The 18,417-nt window shown below is 51.9% G+C and overlaps 1 protein-coding gene across 2 annotated transcripts in view; it reads right to left on the bottom strand.

The window, feature by feature from the left end:
- Nucleotides 1–18,417, bottom strand: part of Fam222a (family with sequence similarity 222 member A) — a 47,206-nt gene that overhangs the window by 8,381 nt on the left and 20,408 nt on the right. For both annotated transcript variants that reach the window (XM_021162866.2, XM_021162865.2), the window contains exon 2: nucleotides 11,659–11,786. In XM_021162866.2, the coding sequence (XP_021018525.1) occupies nucleotides 11,659–11,740 (82 nt within the window). In that variant the 5' untranslated portion in view covers nucleotides 11,741–11,786. The remainder of the gene's footprint in view (nucleotides 1–11,658; nucleotides 11,787–18,417) is intronic.

Genomic DNA, 18,417 nt, shown 5'->3' with positions numbered 1-18,417 from the left:
TGTGTGTGTGTGTGTGTGTGTGTGTGTCTGCTGGGCACCATGATGGCTGTCCCAGCGACCCCAATCTGCTGCATCTACTGACCCCTGGTGGTTGACCAGAGGATCAGACCCCTGGACAGTTCCAGGCGTAACTGTTAATGGCTAGGGACCTCCAGGGCTTGGGGTGCTAAAAGCTCTGGCCTAGCTCTGGGGCAGGGTGGGAAGATGCACAGGTGTTTGGACACAAGATGAAGCCACATGTGCCTAATCTAGGGGCATCCTGCACACACTGAAGCAGGCAGGCGCTCCCCAGGCCTCTGTATCCCAGAAAGTGGGGGTTGGGGGGCACTTCCATCCTTCTCCACCCTAACTTGTCTGTCCCTCACCTAAACCTCAGTTTCTTACCCGCCCCTTAGCTTGGCTGTTTTGGCCACGTATGACTTTAGTCTGCACCATCCACAGGAGGGTCAGCCTGACTCATCCCTGCCATACCTTCCTCCTTGGGCTCTCATGCCCTTTGTCCACTGCCAGACCCTCAAGTTCTCTCAGTTCTAGTTCTGTATGCTCACATTTCAGGAAATAAAGTTAAATACTAGGGCAGAGGGTGTAGCTCAGCAGTAGAACTGTCATTGAGCAAACCCACAAGGCACTCACTGGGTTCCATCTCAGGCACAGGGATTAAGAAAGCACAGGAGGGGGCTGGAGAGATGGCTCAGTGGTTAAGAGCACCAACTGCTCTTCTGAAGGTCCTGAGTTCAAATCCCAGCAACCACATGGTGACTCACAGCCATCTGTAATGGGGTCTGACGCCCTCTTCTGGTGTGTCTGAAGACAGCAACAGTGTACTTACTTATAATAATAAATAAATGGGAAGACATCCCATGTTCATGCACGGGAGACTTAGGATTGGCATCTGATTTCCAGGCCCTGCCACTCCTGTTAGACTCTCCGCCGGCCTCCTTGCAGAAACTAAGAGGCTTGTTCTGAAATTCTGGGGATCCAGAAGAGCCCAAACAATTTCTAATGTTGAACCTCAATGCCAAGTCACAATACTCGGGCCACTCTCTAAGGAGAGGCACCGTTGGTGGCACATCAGGGTTCCGGAGAGTCCGATGTGAAACCCACAGAACCGGGTAGGGAGAAGCCGGTCATCGTTATCATCCTAGACGCGGTTTCTCTGTGTAGCCTTGGCTACTCTGAAACTTGCTTTGTAGACCAGGCTGGCCTCAAAGTCACAGAGATCTGCCTGCTTCTGCCGGGATCAAAGGTGTGTGCCACCAGCTGAAGTTGGTCTTTTCAGACTGGTTGTGTAGACAGCTAGGTATCTATATATTGGTAGTGATAACTACACAGCTGCAGAATAACGAGGTTGGATCATTTCAATCAAAAAAATCAACTCCAAATATCAACTCTAAACATCAGAGGCCTACATGGAAAAGCTAAAACTTTTTGAACCCCTTTTAATCGTTTAATCTCCATCGTGGGGATGGAGAACAGGCATGTCCCACATATGGGTGAGGCGACGCCTCTGCCCACCGTGTGGGTGGATCCTGGGCAGCGACTCAGTCCTCGGACTTGGCAGCAGATGCTTGCACCCACTGCGCCCTCACTGACCTCAAGACTAGAAATGCTCAGAAGGGAACATGGGCGGCTGCGGGACAGCTCGGGTCACACAAGGCCTTGCTTGGAGCACCCTAACGAAAGGAGTGAATGCCACCAGAATCAAACAGTTCCTGCTTCAAAGGGGACTGGGAAGTCCGATGAAGTCAGCTCTAGAATGGGAAAAGCTTCTCCCACATCACGCACGTGAAACGGGACCAGTACCCAGAATGCACTTGGGACCTGGATAACCAGAGGAAGGGTCGAGGAACTGGGTGGAAAGAAGAGCGCACCGACACCTTCAGAGAAGACACATGCAGCACATAGATAAAGACAGAGGGTAGCTGACTGTGGGCACACACCTATAACCTGGCACCCACGAGGCTGAGGTAGGAGGGTTGCTGTCATTTAAGGCTTGCTTGGACTGCAGCAGGAGCCTCTGCCTCCAGGCAACACAGGACAAAGGGCTGTGGACTGGAACTGAGGTCTTTGCAGAGTAAAAGGGCTCACTGGCAGCCCTTGCCCTGCCCACCACTCATCACAGCTTCACTTTCTGCACACGCTGGCTGCTAGGCAGTAAGGGACAGTGGGCTGGGTGGCTGTCCACACAAAAAGCTTCTGTGTTAGAAGTTCCATTTAAGAGTCACAGTCTTCTCCCCAGTGCTGTATGTGTGATCCTTCTGTGTGTTCATTTTCTTTCTCTCCCTGTATACAGGCAGTGTGGCCTGGGGTCTTTGCTCCCTCCAAGGTCTGAGCCCTCAGGTTCATCACTGGCAGGTGAGTCTGACTGGATCCTCCAGACAGATAAGGAGCAGGCACCCAGCACACAAGACCTTCCTCCCCCTCAGGAAGGACATAAGCACGATGCACCTGCCCCTTCTATTATTTTACATTTTTTATTTTGGGAGTGGGAAGGCAACATACGTGGAGGTTAAAGAACAACGTATAAGTCAGTTCTCTACCTCCACAGTGTTGCCTCTGGAATTGAACTTAGGCCATCAGGCTTGGATACAAGCTTACCCACTGAGTCATCTTGCTGGCCCATTTTGTGGCTAAAACCAGCGGCCCCTATAGACATGCTCACTGGGGCAGATGCTCCAAATGGTAGGTCATAGGGAGTGGCCAACTGGGGAGCAGGCTGGGAGTCAGACTGAGCCGTCCACCTCATTTTAGGTCATGTGGTCTTCAGTGGTTCTCTTCCAGAGACATGCGCGAGGTTGGGAACCTCTCACTGCTGTGGAGACGGGTGCTGAGGCCAGGGGAGGTGGCAAAGTGTTGGGATTGGCTGCTACTGTCCAGCCCCTTCCCTAGAGTCACACACATGCCCTGCGTGGGGTCCAACTAGGACCCTACCTCCTTGGATCCATCTCAGTCTCTGGGCGCTTTTGGGGAAGATGGTAAGCCCCACGGTCCGAGACAGGCTGTCCACTGCTCTTAAGCAGTGGCTCATCTCTCCCCTACCCCTCTTGAGCACAGCAGTCCCTGAGCCGCGCCCCCAGCTGCTCGGCACCTCCCAGGGGCTCACTCTCTGCATAGCCTCCATTTTCAGCAGCACACAAACTCAAAGTTTGTCTATCAGCAACTGCAGTGAGAAAGTCAAATATTTATTAGCTGCCGAGGCCCTGCAGATCTAAGATGTAGGTTTCAGCCCCAAGCGTGATCAGGTCCTGTGTGGGACCCTGGGACTCTGGCCAGCTGGGAAGGTTTAGCTCTTAGGCCTATGGGAGAGGTGGGGACACACACACACACAACACACACACACACATCTCTGTTTATTTTCCCTAGTCACCTGGGATAGCCTGCTCTGTCCTCAGCTCTTATAGATGTAACCTGTGGCCGTTTTGGTCCCTTAGGTGTGTTCTGGGCACCCGTGGAAGCTGGTTCTTGTAGTTCTGCAAGACAGGCTGTAACCTCCCTCATGTAGGAAAGGGACATGGGTCTCAGACTGGCTCCCCACCTCTTGTATCTTTTGATGTCATCTGATCTTTTTGTTATAAAAGGGGATGCAGGTCCTAAAAGGCTGATTAATTTGTCCAAGGTAACAGTGACCAAAGCCTGGCCAAGACCTTCCTACCTTGGTGTTAGCCCAGCACAGCAGCGAAGCTCAGGCTAGCCCTTCCACTGAGTTCTGCTTGGGGCAAAAGAGATGAGAGCCAGTGCCCAATGAGATAAGAGCACAGTGGCCTGTGCCTGCAATCCCAGCACCCAGGAGGCAGAAGCAGGGGCATTGCCAGGAGTTTGTGGCTAACCTGGGCTACATGTTGAGCCCTTACCTGAAAACAAGGACAGACCTAGTGAGAACAAGACCCTCCTAGAACTGAACTAACTAGAAACAGCCCAGACGCCAGACCAGAGGTGTCTAACCGTGCCTCTCCATCTGTGTGGGGCTGCATGTTGTAGGCTACATGTGGGAGCTAAGGCCGGAATGCAAAGATGCAGAGCAGTGAGGGGAAGAAGCCAGGGGACACCCCAAACACAAAGCCTAAGTCCCTCTCCCATTGACAGGAGAGGCTCATGGGACATACTTGGCTAAAGAACACAGGGCTAAGTACAAAAATCACATAGCTATGCCCCGGCTGCAGGAACCTAGCTGCTCTGTAGCCTGGGGGTGACAGAGGACAAGTGAGTGGACGCAAGACGTCCAGATGGACACGGCCTCAGCTTTTCTGAGTCATGCAAGAAATTCCTGTAAGCAGCCAGGCAAGACGGACTCGCTTCCTCCAGAGGTAAGCCATGTTGAACGAGTGTTGGCCATCACTAAAATAAAGCTCGGAGGACAAGGTCATGGGTGGTATAAATTACATCCCAAGAGAAGATGGCTGCCATAGAAGAGATGGCGGTGACAGCCCAGAGCTTCATGCAGGGATGTACCGATGGGAAGATATATAGCAAAAGCCACTGTTTTTGTAAAGTGGGAACACCAAGTGGCAGAGCAAGGGGAGGTGTGAACTATTCACAAAGCACAGGGGGAGAGAAGGCACAAGGGGTGAAACAGGGGAGGGGTGAAAGCCAAGTTTAGGGGATGTCTTTTGTTTGTTTTTCAAGACAGGGTTTCTCTGTGTAGCCCTGGCTGTCCTGGAACTCACTCTGTAGACCAGGCTGGCCTGGAACCCAGAAATCTGCCTGCCTCTGCCTCCCGAGTGCTAGAATTCGCCCGCCCAAGGCAACTCTTTTTTTTTTTTTTTTTAAAAAACATGATTTATTTATTGATTATATGTAAGTACACTGTAGCTGTCCTCAGACACTCCAGAAGAGGGCGCCAGATCTCGTTACGGATGGTTGTGAGCCACCATGTGGTTGCTGGGATTTGAACTCTGGACCTTTGGAAGAGCAGTCGGGTGCTCTTACCCACTGAGCCATCTCACCAGCCCCCCCAAGGCAACTCTTAAGGCAACATTTCATTGGGGCTGGCTTACAGGTTCAGAGGTTCAGTCCATTGTCATCAAGGTGGGAACATGACAGCATCCAAGCAGGCACGGTACGGAAGAACTGAAAATTCTACATCTTCATCTGAAGGCTGCTAGCAGAAAACTGGCTTCCAGGCAGCTAGGATGAGGGTCTTATAGCCCACACCCACAGTGACACAGCTACTCCAACAGGGCCACCAGTCCAAATAGTGCCACTCCCTGGCCCAAGCATAAACAAACCATCACAGAGGCTAGGGGCCCAGAAAAGGGCTATAAACAAGTCAACCCAAGACAGTTCGGTAAAGCAACTGGACAAGGAAGCCATCTAAGTTTGGAAAGAAGGGTGGGGGGGACAAAGGAGGGGTGGGGGTGGGAGGCATGAAGTGCCATTTTAACTCCTTCAATTTGAAAGGCAAGGCATGGAGCAGCATTTGATATGTAGGAAATCCAGAATATTGATCCTTTGAGGTCACCCAGCAGCACACTGGGCGCCAGCTAGCTTCAGATGATGGTGGGGCTAATGCCCCGGTGTTGGGATCTTTTTTTCTGAGGACACAGCAAAACAAAGCTGGGAAGTGAGGTAGTGAGGGGCTATGGTGATGGCACTGCTGACCACTGGAGGGGACACTTACAGCCTGAGTATTCTCTTTACCAGCTGGGGCCAGAAGATGCCACCTGCTGCTTTGCAGCTCAGATACAAAGCCAACTCCAGGGAGTAATGGCAGAACACACTGATTGCAACAGTTTCTTCAGGGAAAACTGACAAAGAGTTACAGACAGAACTTTGGAGGGGGAGGGATATGACTCAGCCTTTAAAGGACCTGCCTGGGAAACAGGAGGGCTTGAGCTCAGATCTGACCTGAAGGGGAGGCAGGGAGACAAGGAGGTCCTGGCGTTGATGAGCACTGTGTTTAGAGACAGGGGAGAGCAGAGGGCGGTACTTGATGTCACCCTCTGGCAACACATACACACACACACACACACACACACACACACACACACACACACACACTCTATTGATGAGTTAAAGCTCCAGCTACCTAAAGACAAGCAGAGCATCCAGGTCACAGTGCAAGAGGAGATACAGAATTGTGATTGATTAATAATATCTGCCACAGCCAGGCAGTGGTGGAGCACGCCTTTAATCCCAGCACTCAGGAGGCAGAGGCAGGTGTATTTCTGAGTTCGAGGCCAGCCAGAATGAGTTCCAGGACAGCCAGGGCTACACAGAGAAACCCTGTCTCCAAAAACAAAAACAAACAAAAAAAAAAACCAAAAACAAACAAAAAAGCAAAGAAAAGTAAAATAGAATTCAGAAGCAAGGGTGAGCTATCTTAAATCATGTCCAGGCCCCAAAGTGTTAAATACATTTGTTTTTTTTTCGAGACAGGGTTTCTCTGTGTAGCCTTGGCTGTCCTGGAACTCACTCTGTAGACCAGGCTGGCCTCAAACTCAGAGATCTGCCTGCCTCTGCCTCCCAAGTGCTGGGATTAAAGGCGTGAGCCACCACGCCTGGCACATTTGTTTTTTAAAAAGGACTTACTTCCTATGAAGTTTTATGGTACTAAAACAGGCATGTTAAATAGTGTGGTATCACTAAGGACTGAGCTAAGGAAATGGCCTCCTGGAACTCCCTAGCAAGCAACATCTGGCTCCTTTATCCAGAGAGAGAAAGAATGAGTGTGTTCCCCAACTCTGACTCCCAAAGACAGGTTCTCTGCCTTCTAAGTTCTCATAGAACACAAAAGGAAGACCAAGGTTACTTTGTATCACAAAGCACTCCAGACAAGATCCGGTATCTTTCCTGAGCTATGTCCCTAGATACAGAAACCTCAATAAACTCTCAGAAGCATCCTGACCATGGCACAAAAGGGCATCCTGCATTTATTTTAGATAGACAGGTGGGGCTCAGATAAGTCAGGATAAAGTAAAAATCAACCAAAATAGGAAAACTGGAAGTAAAATTCAAAATACGAATATACACTCTGAAGCCTTTTTTCCTTTAAAAAAAAAAAAATCATTGCAAAGCGTGCAAGATGGCTCGATGGGTGAATGGATTGAACTCGGGTCCCAGCTGTGGCAGCAAGGAACTGAGTCCTGGAATCTGTCCTCTACCCGACCTCCACACACCAGCTGATGTACACTATTTCTCATTCACATAGAAGCATTTTTAAGTCTCTCAAAAAATAACCTCAAAATGCAGGAAGATTTTAATAGAAGATAAATCAGTGACTCAGAGTCCCTAGAAGGGTAATATTTCTAGTAACTACTAGAGATGGATCTTTGGGGAAAGACAGTAGATCGTATCATTAGCTAATTTAATCAAGAAGAACAGGGGAAGAGGCCAGGAGATGGCTCAGTCAGCAGAGTGCCAGTGTCCCTTAGAACCCAGTAAGTGGGACGTGGTGACACATGACTGTAACCCCAGGACTGGGGAAGCAAAAAAACAAAAACAAAATAAACCAGCCAAATGCCTGGGGCTCGCTGGTAGCCAAGTCAGAGAGAGGCTGTCCCAAACAAGCATGGGAACCTGGGGTCATCCTCTGGCCTCCACAGTTGCACTGCATGAAGCTGCACACCCAGAGAAGAACCCCAGAGTTGGGGAGAGATGCCCCTTAAGAACACTGCACCTCTCTGCTCAGCCCTATGTAAACCCATCGAACCTGGATCTCAGACTCACTCAAGGAGCAGGAGAATAAAATAATTATCAGAGCAGAAACAGTGGACAGCTTTAAAAAGCTACCGGCCCCACGTGGCACACGGGCTGGTCCACCCTGAAGAGAGCAGGCTTTGACAGAAGGACATTAACCGTTGCCTGGCACAGGGAAAGCTGCAGACCAGAAGATGCCACCTGCAGGTGCTGCGGCTTTGCAGATCGGATACAAAGTCAACTGGGGGAGGGGGGAGTAATGGCAGAACACATTGATTGCAACAGTTTCTTCAGGGAAAACTGACACAGAGTTACAAACAGAACCGGAGGGGGGAATGAATCCGCCTTTAAAGGACCTGCCAAGAAAACAGGAGGGCTTGAGCACCGGGAAAGCTGCAGACAGCAGTGGACGGGTTTGAGGTGGCCTGGGCTACATTTAAGAACCTGCCTTAGGGGGCTGGTGAGATGGCTCAGTGGGTAAGAGCACCCGACTGCTCTTCCGAAGGTCCAGAGTTCAAATCCCAGCAACCACATGGTGGCTCACAACCATCCGCAACAAGATCTGGCGCCCTCTTCTGGAGTGTCTGAAGACAGCTACAGTGTACTTACATATAATAAATAAATAAATCTTTAAAAAAAAAAAAAAAAAAAAAAANAACCTGCCTTAAAGGATGCTAAAGTTAAGGTAAGAATTTAAAATAACAATTTTAATCCTGAAAGTATGCCATTGAGTGATTCCCTATGGACACCTGGGGTCCAAGCAGGAAAGCGAGGTATTTTAATACGAAGGCGGCAAGTGACGCCGTCATTCATATTAAGAGACTGGAGAAAGCTTATGCTCCCAACATGCAAAGCTGTCTGGAAGTGTTCCAACCCCCATTCTTATTTTAAAACTTACAGGTATCGACATTCCAAGAATACTGTCGCGTGCAGACTGCCCAGGAAGTGCCAGCTGTGGAATAGGCATTTGGTCAAGCCAGTCTCGTATTCCTATTTTATTAATGTTCCAGGGATAATGGTCAGAGAGGCAACTCTATTCAACAAAGCAAAAGATAAAACAGGAGCCGGACATGGTGGCAACACACCTTTAACCCCAGCGCTCGCTCGGGAGGGAGAGACAGGTGGAGACTGGTGAGTGAGGGGCCAGCCTGATCTACACAGAGGGCCCCACATCAGCCAGAGCTACAAAGTGAGACCCTGTCTCAAAACAAAACATATACAAGAACCCAGAGCATGATGGGGCACACCTGTCACCCCAACTCTGCAGGGAGAGGCAGGGGGATAAGAATCGCATTCTCAAGTGCATGGCAGGTCTGAACTAGCCTGGGCTGCACGGAAAAGTGCTAATAAATGATCATTCTCACGGATTATAACCGGGGCGGCCGACCTGGGAGGCCCTTAGAGTAACACAAGACAGCAGCATTCAGAGAGCTGCCTCCCTTCCCCTCTATATCAGAGCACCCTCCTCTCCAGAAGCAAACCCAGCCCCAAATGTACGGGAGCTCAATGCAGCAGCAAGTCAGAACATCCCCAGGGGACACAAGAGGAAGTCGGAACACACAGGCAGGGGCAGGGGTGGAGATGAAGACTGCATTACAAAATGCCATTTCTGTCTGCCCGGATCTAAGGTCCCATACTATAAGCACGTAAGTGGTTCCCAGGGTCAGAGGGCAAGTACACAAGGTTACTATGGAGACGGAGTGGTTTACTGACACAGAGCTAGAAGCTCCAACGAACATCAGTGAGTATTATCCTCCCTTCAATGTGGCTGACCTTGGAGAGCCAGCCAGGATGGGCCAGGCACTGGCCACCAAGCCCGTGGACACGTGTTTGGAAGGGGATGGGTAACTGATTCCTGCAAGTTTTTCTCTGACCTCTGCCATGTTCCTAGTGATGTGTGTGTATGTGTATATGTGTGCGCACTTACACACAAATGCGATTACAGAACAACAACCACAGAAGGATGCACATAGTGTGAATGAGTCGATTATGAAGTTCAGAGTTGAACTTCTCTGTGCGTGGAGGATGAATAGAGGGAGGTGGCCACTGTCACTGGGTATGGGATTTTGGTTGCTATGAGGAGGCTGACATGCCTGCTCATGTGGCCTTCCTCTGTGAGTGTACCTAGAGATCACCACTGGCTGAACAGGGTCAAGTATAGCTGAGTAAACTCAACCCCCAGCAATGAAACAGCCAGACTGTGTAGCGTGACCTGTATCTTAGCACTGGGGAGGTAGAGACAGGGGGATCAGGAGGCCAGAGTCAACTCTGGCTACGAGATGAGTTCAAGGCCAGCCTGGGCTACACAAGGCCTGGCCTCAAAAAATGAGAGCAAAATGGGGTGGGATGATAAATGTGAATGAGAACATGGTAGACCTGGTTGGCGACCTCAGTGGTTAGAGAGCTTGGCTTAGTGGGAGCGAAGCCGTGGGTTCAATCCCCAGGGTCACCAGACAGAAAAGAAAGGAGAGCAAGCAGCACTGGGCTGATTCCTGAACACACACAGATCTCAGCCTCCCACTTTACAGCCAGTAAATTATAAAACAAATGAGATAGGGTCTCTAGGTAGTGCTGGCTGCCCTGGAACTCACTGTGCAGACCAAGCTGGCCTCTTAACTCATAGATATCCACCTGCCTCTGCCTCCCAAGCACTGGGCTAACACTTTTCAATACTATCAATACTGTATGTTTGTATGTATCTTTGTATCTTTGTATGTATCTTGGGGGAATCATGTCACTTTAAGCAGCAGCCTGGGAAGGCTCCTCTAAATATGCCTTAAACCCCAAAAGTCACACAAGGAAGTATGAATGAACTGAGGTAGATTCCAAGACAAAAGACAAATCAGGAGAGACATGAAATCTCTGCGTGACATGCAAGCAGCTCCCACACATTGGCCAAGATGGACAGAAGCTACTACCCCATCAAAAAAAAAAAAAAAAAAAAAACAGACAAGGGCTGGGGAGATGGCTCAGCAGTTAGGAGCCCTGACTGCTCTTCCAGAGGTCCTGAGTTCAATTCTCAGCAACCACATGGTGGCCCACAACCATCTGACCATTTGTAATGAGATTGGATGCCCTCTTCTGGTGTGTCTGAAAACAGCTACAGTGTACAAGGTCAAACGGTAGGGACACAATGTCAGCAAACTTTTGTCATCTCAAAGACGGCAAGGTTAAACTGTGTCCACTGCACAGGTGTGGGCCCAGATGTGGGGAAGTGGGCCCTTTACACAGGGCTGCACATCGGCCCAGGGTGTGACAGTTAAAGCTGTCAAGAGCACACCCTCAGCATCACAGAGTGCCTAACGTTTCCCCCACACTCATTCACACCTGGTGACAACTCAGGCTCTCCTGCTGCACTGCTTATCAAACCAAGCTGTGGACGGTTTAAACAGGGGGCCGACCACATAGATTATGGTTCAGGCCTTGCCAGAGAAAGGAACACAGAAAGAGGCAGCTCTCTGGCAGCTGACCCGGAGGATGCCTGGCCAAGCGAGTGAGTGCTGGGCCATGTCAGATGTACGTGTGCACACATTCACCGAAGCACATAAGACATCTGTGGGTACACAGGAAATGGACATCGGCTGCCTCAGAGAGGAGGGGCTTTGGTCTCTCCACCCCTTCCTTCCTTCACAATGTTGAACAAGAATGTTACTTTCAAGATAAATAAATAGTCCAAGAAGCAAGCAACAGTGTCAACAGCTGCTTCCAGGCTATGGGGCAGAAGCTGTAGTATGCTTCTCTGCAGACTTACACCCATCCCCATTCTATGTCCAGACTTCAAGCTCTGGGTCGTCCTGCCTCCCTCCCAAGGGCTGGGGTCCCAACTCTCAGTTTGAGGCGTGTGGTGGGTAGGCTCCTGAGGCATGCGCACAGCCCTCCCTAGCTCTCTGCTGTAGAAGTTCTTCATGAACCCCTCGGACAGAGATCAGACTGGGGCATAGCCTGCCCTACGGAAGCCCAAGACCAGAAGGCAAGTCCCTGGGTGCAGGAAGAGGAAACACACGTCAGGAGGGTCTCACTCACACTTGCGCAGATCCAGGCTCTTGCTTGGACAGGCCAGGTGTTGGCCTGGTGGGTTCTGAGTCCTCTGCAGACAGGCCAGCATGGCTGAGCTGGGAGCCCTGGGCGGGGCACGTTCCGCAGCAGGAATCCTTCGAAGAGAAAGACAAGGCACTGGTCAGTGAGGGCTGCTCCAAGCAACCTGCTGTCCTCTCCCCAGGACCCCCTCCAAGGAACATAAGATTGGTTGCCTCTGAGATGTGTCTCTTTGTAGTCCAGACTAGCCTACAGGTAGAGTCCCCCCCAGGTGCTGGGATCAGAGGCACGTGCCACCATGCCTGGCTTCGGGCCAGACATTCCATCTCTCTCAGATGAGGAAAGGGTGACTTCCAGAGGAGCCCCAGAGGCATCGCAGGAAGGAACCAGGTCTCAAGGGGTGGCCAGCCCTCCACCACAGCACAGCTAGAACTCATGAGACTCATGTGCCTTTGGCTAGCTCAATATGTGGGTCGCCACCCTATGCCCTAGTTGAAGATCTTCCTTGGCTGGTGGTGGGCCTCAGCTCTCTCACAGTCTCATGATACATTAGTGCCTAGCTCAACAGGAGAGGGACCCATTTGGTCATTTTTGGGGTCCATACAGGAGTAGCCAGGTAGGGCTAGAGGGCAGTGTCCTTGGGGTGTTCTCACAATACCCCTGAGGAAGAGATGTCAGGATGACATGCTGGGCAGGTCTGAGGTATTGCATTCTGACTGTGCTCATCCCGAACAAGAAGGGTCGGGCCAGAGTCACCCACAGCAGCCCTTAGGTGGCAGCTCAGATGTGCCTCTCATAGCCTATGTTGTGTTCATCTGCCTAAGCCAGACACCAGGGATTGGGGGGTGGGGTGGGGAACACAGGAAGCCCACGTGTCCCCACAAAGCCCACCTTCCTGAGCACTGGTGTCAGCACAAGCCCGCCTTGGAAAGCCACCGTGGAGAATAAGGGAGTCACAGTCAGGTTTTCCCCTCTTTCTCCCTGCCACAGAAAAGGGCTCCTCCCTACCGCCACCCCTGTCCGGGCAGCCAGCCTGGGCTGCCTCCATCCCAAGCTGGTTAGGAGGAGGAGGAGGGGGGTGTTTAAGGGGGAGGGGGGAAGGTATTTAATACTAAACAGGTGTCTGAAGCCTGGGATTCTGCCGCTTCTAATAATGAAGTATTCATGAGGAAAACCCTTTTTGTCACCAGTTTCTTAAGATACTAATTTCACAACAAGCTCCTTGTTACCGCGCAATTATTCCAATCTTGTATTCCCCGAGACGGTGGCAGCCTCCCGTCTGTCCTGGCCTCTCCGTAAATGAAAGACAACCGCGTAACCACCTTTCATTACGCTCTATTTTACTTTCAGCAAAGGTACCCGAGAGTAACGGCTTCCTCTGAAAGGGACTTTTATTCAGTTTCAAAACCAATTTTCTCCTATTACTGTCTTAAAAAAAAAAAAAGAAGAAGAAGAAGAAAAGAAAAAAAAAAGAGAAAGAAAAGGGAAGTGGGGGATGGATAGCGATGGGGGAGGGGGGATGCTCTCCCCACCCCCACCCCCCACCCCCAGGCTCCAGTCTTAACACAGCGAGGCAATAAAAGCAGCAATATCTATCCACTTCCCAGCTTTGATTTCTGGCAATTTTAAAATATGCCATTACAATCAGGCAGCAACGACTCGGCTCAGGGAGGGAGTGAAGTGGGGCTTATTGCTCCGATGGAAGTCCTTGACTGTGGAAGGCAGTGAGCGAGCGAGCAAGGCTCTTCAGGGACCAGGGATGGAAGCACGTGGCAGAAACAGGCCTGCTGGGGCCGCCGCCATATGCCACAGCCTTGAGGCCACAGTCCACTCCACCAAGGCTGAGGGCGCTGGACTTCCACACACTCTGCAGGCGCACACTTGGGCACATGCAGTATGTATCGGTGTCACACTTCATCACGTGGGTGAGGTTCTTGAAATGTCCATGTGGACAGTCCACAGGGACACGGGACTGCCACACCCAAGGCTGGTGGTACCTGCCTTGACCCTGCCTGCATCTCTCCATGACAGCATCTGTTTCTTGCTATCCTGATGCACAAACCCCACCCAGGCCCTCTCTTCACAGGGGGTGCTGACTAAAGACCAGGGGCCCCCAGAACTGTCTGACTTCCACAAGGCGGACCCAGCTGTCTCCAGGGGCCCCCAGCCTCCTGTGCTAGAATGCCCAGGCATCTTGGAGACAAGGGGCCACCAGACAGAGCTTAGACTGGTGTGGCATCTGGCCCTGGAAGGAACTGACTACCCTAGCTTCTCAGGATAGCTCCTGCCGGTTCTCACCTCTGGAGGACCCAGGCTGACTGAGCCACAGTGACACCAGCCTCACTTGGAGGAGGAGTGGGGGGCTTCTCCTCTGCTTTGTCAAGTCGCCCAGACCACTGTCTCTTCTTCCCAAACCCTGTGTCCCACGGTGGGAACTGTGAGGGTGGGGGACAGGTCTCAGATGAGCCAGGAGTCAGCCAACAATTATAGGGAATGCGATACGGACCCCAAGTTTCCATGTCACACCAACACTTTGGTCTTTAAACTTCTTCCAACATAGCCATCCCTTCCTGCCTGGTCTCAGCTCTCCCTGAGCTGCCCAGTCTCTCAAGGCTCTCTCTCAAGGCCCTCCTTCTAACTGCCTCCGACCTCCAAGATCATGGCACCTGTTGTGCCTTTTGCCTGTAGCACTGTCACCCAGAGTTCACCTTAGGTGTCACCTTATTTCAGGGCTGGCGTCTCCGCTGGGTGTCCCTTGTTGCCACAACCCCAATTACACCAAGCTATGAGATGAACTGTATGAAAAGCCCAGAGACATCAAGGGTCCTGCCCAAGGTCACACAGCAAGCCAGGGATAGGGCTCTACTGGGTACCTAAAACACTCATGCCTTTCCTCTGATTTCCAGCCTGCCTCCTCCTTGCCTGGCCCCACCCCATCTGCAGATGGCAGGTCCCTCAACCCCCCAGCACGGAATCATCACAGACCAGCCGGGGACCATCTGGAGAGCTGCACTGTCTGCAAATCGGACTGTTTATAAGCTCAAGGCCTTTTGTGACTTTAATAATAAAGGGGGGGAGGGACAATGTCGCAAGCCTCAATGATTACGGTGCCCGTATGGGCACCGTCCCTGACGCGGGATTAGATAAGACGTCTTATCTGGGAGACACCCAAGGAAAAGGTCCCTTCACCAGATAACACCCCGCTGTCGAAATGCCCTTTCAAAGCTGGACTGCAGATAAGGAGCCGTGACAGCGGATGGAGGAGGAGAGAAACTTCCTGCACTGAGGAGCATTGAGTCTGCTGCCCAAGACCAAACAATAAGCAGAGCAGACGCTGTCTCTGGGCTGTCTATTTTATTCAAAGAGTCTTTGGTGGGGTTGGGGTGTGTGTGGGGGGGGGGGAGGCGGCCTTCTGTCATCTCCCTCTGTATCTGGGGACTGCAGGGAGTCCCAAGAGGGTAGAGGGAGAGCTTGGGAACAAACAAGGTGCTGGCTACTGAGGACAGCTGTTAAGTGTTTCCATTTCAACGATGCAAAAACCTTCTGCATGCAGATCTGAATACACGCCGTCTCTCCACTGAGCTGTGGGACACGGTAGCCTTGGGTAGAGCCTGGGCTTAGCTCCCTTTCCCACAGGAGGAAATAGTCACTGTGAGTGGTGTGGGGGCAGCAGCAGCAGGGGTGCAAACCATGCAAGGTCAGACACATTTTTAATTGGCAGAACCCAAGAGTGTCAGACCCTGAACCTCTCAGGTTACTGAATGGCAATTCTGCCCTAGTGGGAGGATCTCAGAAGCCCACCATCAAGTGATAGATGCAAGGCCCTGATTCTCCTCAGGGCCCACAGTCTGCCTGACTCTACCCTGGGAGGGGCTGGGAAGAGAGCACAGGCCTCCTCATTGGCCTCCCGCTCATTCCATAAACATTTAACAGAACCACACTCGTGCCATGCAGCAGGTGGAAGGAACCCTGCCCTCCCTCCCCCAACTCACCACTTGCGCAGTAACACTTCCAAGTACCTTTTTCCGGGCCACCCTTATGTCACATATGGGAACATGGTAACAGGTTAGTGTGACCTGCCACTACTCCCTCAGCACTGCCCTCCCTGGCTAAGTCCAAGGGAAGCTGAAAATGGATGGCTGGCCCTGGCCAATTCTCCCTCAGAAGGGAAACCGCATACCCTTCCCCCGCACCCCTCCTGGAAGAGAATGCCATCTGCCCCTGCAGTGAGGCCTCTAGCTAGGGAAGACTGTGTCTCCACGAAGGCCACAGCCCGAGCTGCTTCCGCTTCCAGCCTCCATCTTTGCCTTTATCTAGAACTGCCTACGCAGATCTCTGCAGCTCTGCTCAAGGCCAAATACAGGCCTCAGCCTGGACAGGAATGACACGCCAGGCACCCGTTACAGGGTGAGGAGTTCAGAGAGCTGTGGAGGGAGCAGCCGGGCAAGGGGTCGGCGCTGGGGTCTGGGGCGACTTTGAGGGTGTCACGGTGCCTAGGATGTCACAGTACTTCCTTGGCTGAACCTCAGTGGGGAGTTAGCCAGTCTGGATATGGGATTTTTCAGCCATAACACCAGCTGGGTGGGAGACCCAGGGGGCTGGGTCCTTGGCCTGTTGTCATATAAAAAGAAGCAGTGCCTAGCTCAGAAGGAGCCAGAACCCAGAGTGGAGATAAGAAGCTGGGGAGCCCAGTGGTTTGTTCCCATGGACTCTGCTCAACTCTCAGGAGGGCTGTAAAGTCCCCCACCCCCTCATGTTGTCCCTGACTGTACAGCTACCCTAGGACACAGGGAAGAGTCTGCAGTGTTAAGAGGCCCAGACCCAGGAAGGAGAGACGCTGCACCAAGCTGGGGGCACTGGGGTCAAAGCTTGGCTGCATGGAGAGATCACTCCCCTGTGAGTCACCAGCACCAACTGCAGGAAGCATCAGCCCCCTGCAGAGAAGCATCCAGGATCCCCAGGCTTCACGGGCACCACATAGTGAGGGCTGCCTTTCTGCTGTCTGCCTCTCCCTGCCTGACCCCTCGGCCTCCTATGCCCTGTTCTTGGACTCTCTTCCCATTGCTCTCTCTTGGAAGCAGCCAGAGCAGAAGCCCACCCCACCCCTCCTTCCTGCTGCTCCCTCCCCCATCTCCATTCCCAGAGCCCAAGGCCTTCCAGGGGACCCTGTTAATAATTAAATGTTAATCTAAAAAGCAATTTGAGCTGCGGGCTGGGCAGATCTGGTTAGAGATTACATTAGCATGGAGGAGGCCAGGGTAATTTTCTTTAACCCCTCTATCGACCTCTCTAGCCAGGGAATCTTCCAGTCACGGGGAGGGGGGGGCACTGCTGATTAAACAGGCCCAGGGCTGGGTTATGGATAAGGGTCTTGTGAAAAGTGATTATTCCCCACTGCCAGGCGGCCTGGCACGAGGAGGGGATTTTCACTCTCTTAAGGGCGGGGGTGGGGAGCGCTGCTCCTTCGACAGGAGCCTCATCTACTGCCAGGATTACTGTCCTAGCCCACAGGCCATAGGCCCCTAAGATGCCCAGCTCTGGCTGCTCCCTGTCTGGACCAACACCTCTGTATCCAGTCTTTTCCTGCTATTTTCAAATTCTGGTTCGGGGAGGATGCTGCAGCCATAGACACTGGTAGTTCTGGGGCAAAGGTATAGACTGTGGAAATCCCAAATTCTGGATGTAGGCCAATTGCCTGTGTGAGCTTCTGTGCTGGCTTCATGTCCACTTGACACAAGCTAGGGTCACTTGGGGAGAGGACTTGAGAAAATGTCTCTATGAGATCTGCCTGTGGGCAAAGGAGGGAGTGTATTTCTTAATTACTGGCTGAGCGGGAGAGTTCAGCTCTCGGTGGGTGGTACCACCCCTGAGCTGGTGGTCCTCCGGTAAGTAGCACTCCTCCATCGTCTCTGCTTCAGCGATGGTGTGTGACCTGAGTGAGAGTGTAAGAGGAAATGAACCCTTTCCTCCCCAGGTTGGTGTTGGTCACAGCATCTTATTACAGTCATAGGAACGCTAAGCCTCTCCTGTCACAAGACTCTCGCCTACACCCTGTGGACCTGGCTCCTGAGCTTGCTTCTCCGTATCAGCCCGTCCTTCTGGGAGAATATTCTTTAGGATGCTTCTTGACCTTCACTTGAAACCCAAATGCCGTGGGGCTTCAAAGATCCCCCAGGCTGTGTGAGAGATGGAAGACACACAGCGTGACAAGTGGCTCCTTATGTAGGTCCCTTTCCACATGGGTCACCAGTGCCCGCACACAGTAGGTTCTCCGGGAAACATCTCCAGAGGGAAGGATGGATGAGAGGTAGGTCCTTAGTGTCTCACTGTGAGGCAGTGCATGCATTGCAGGTAGGAGTTGGCCCTAAGACCTTCAGCACCAAGGCCAGCTCCAAGAGCAAAGGCCCAGAATGGGGGTGGGGCCAAGTCAGGGAGGGTAAAGATGCCAGTCACCTCAGGAGCCAGCTGTTTCTGCCTTTCTCCCACGCATGCCTGCTTCTGGGGCCAACATATTAACCCTATACTGTATGCCAGGTCCTAGGTTTGAGTCTGAATTTCTTCAAATTCCTTGCCACGGAATTTGCTGGCGAAAATAACTCAGAACATAAAGGCCCCTGCTATGCCTGCTGATCTGAATTTGATCCTCTCCAGTCCCTGCACCCTTACAGTGAGACAGAAGGTGGAGGCTCAAGGGACATCTTAGAAGTTCCTAGGCCCTGAGAGCTTAGAGTGTGCAGCAAAAAAAAA

This window comes from Mus caroli, chromosome 5 (genome assembly GCF_900094665.2).
Source record: "Mus caroli chromosome 5, CAROLI_EIJ_v1.1, whole genome shotgun sequence".
Lineage (NCBI taxonomy): Eukaryota > Metazoa > Chordata > Mammalia > Rodentia > Muridae > Mus > Mus caroli.
The sequence above is the reverse complement of the archived record's forward strand: the minus strand, read 5'-3'. Positions and strand labels throughout refer to the sequence as shown.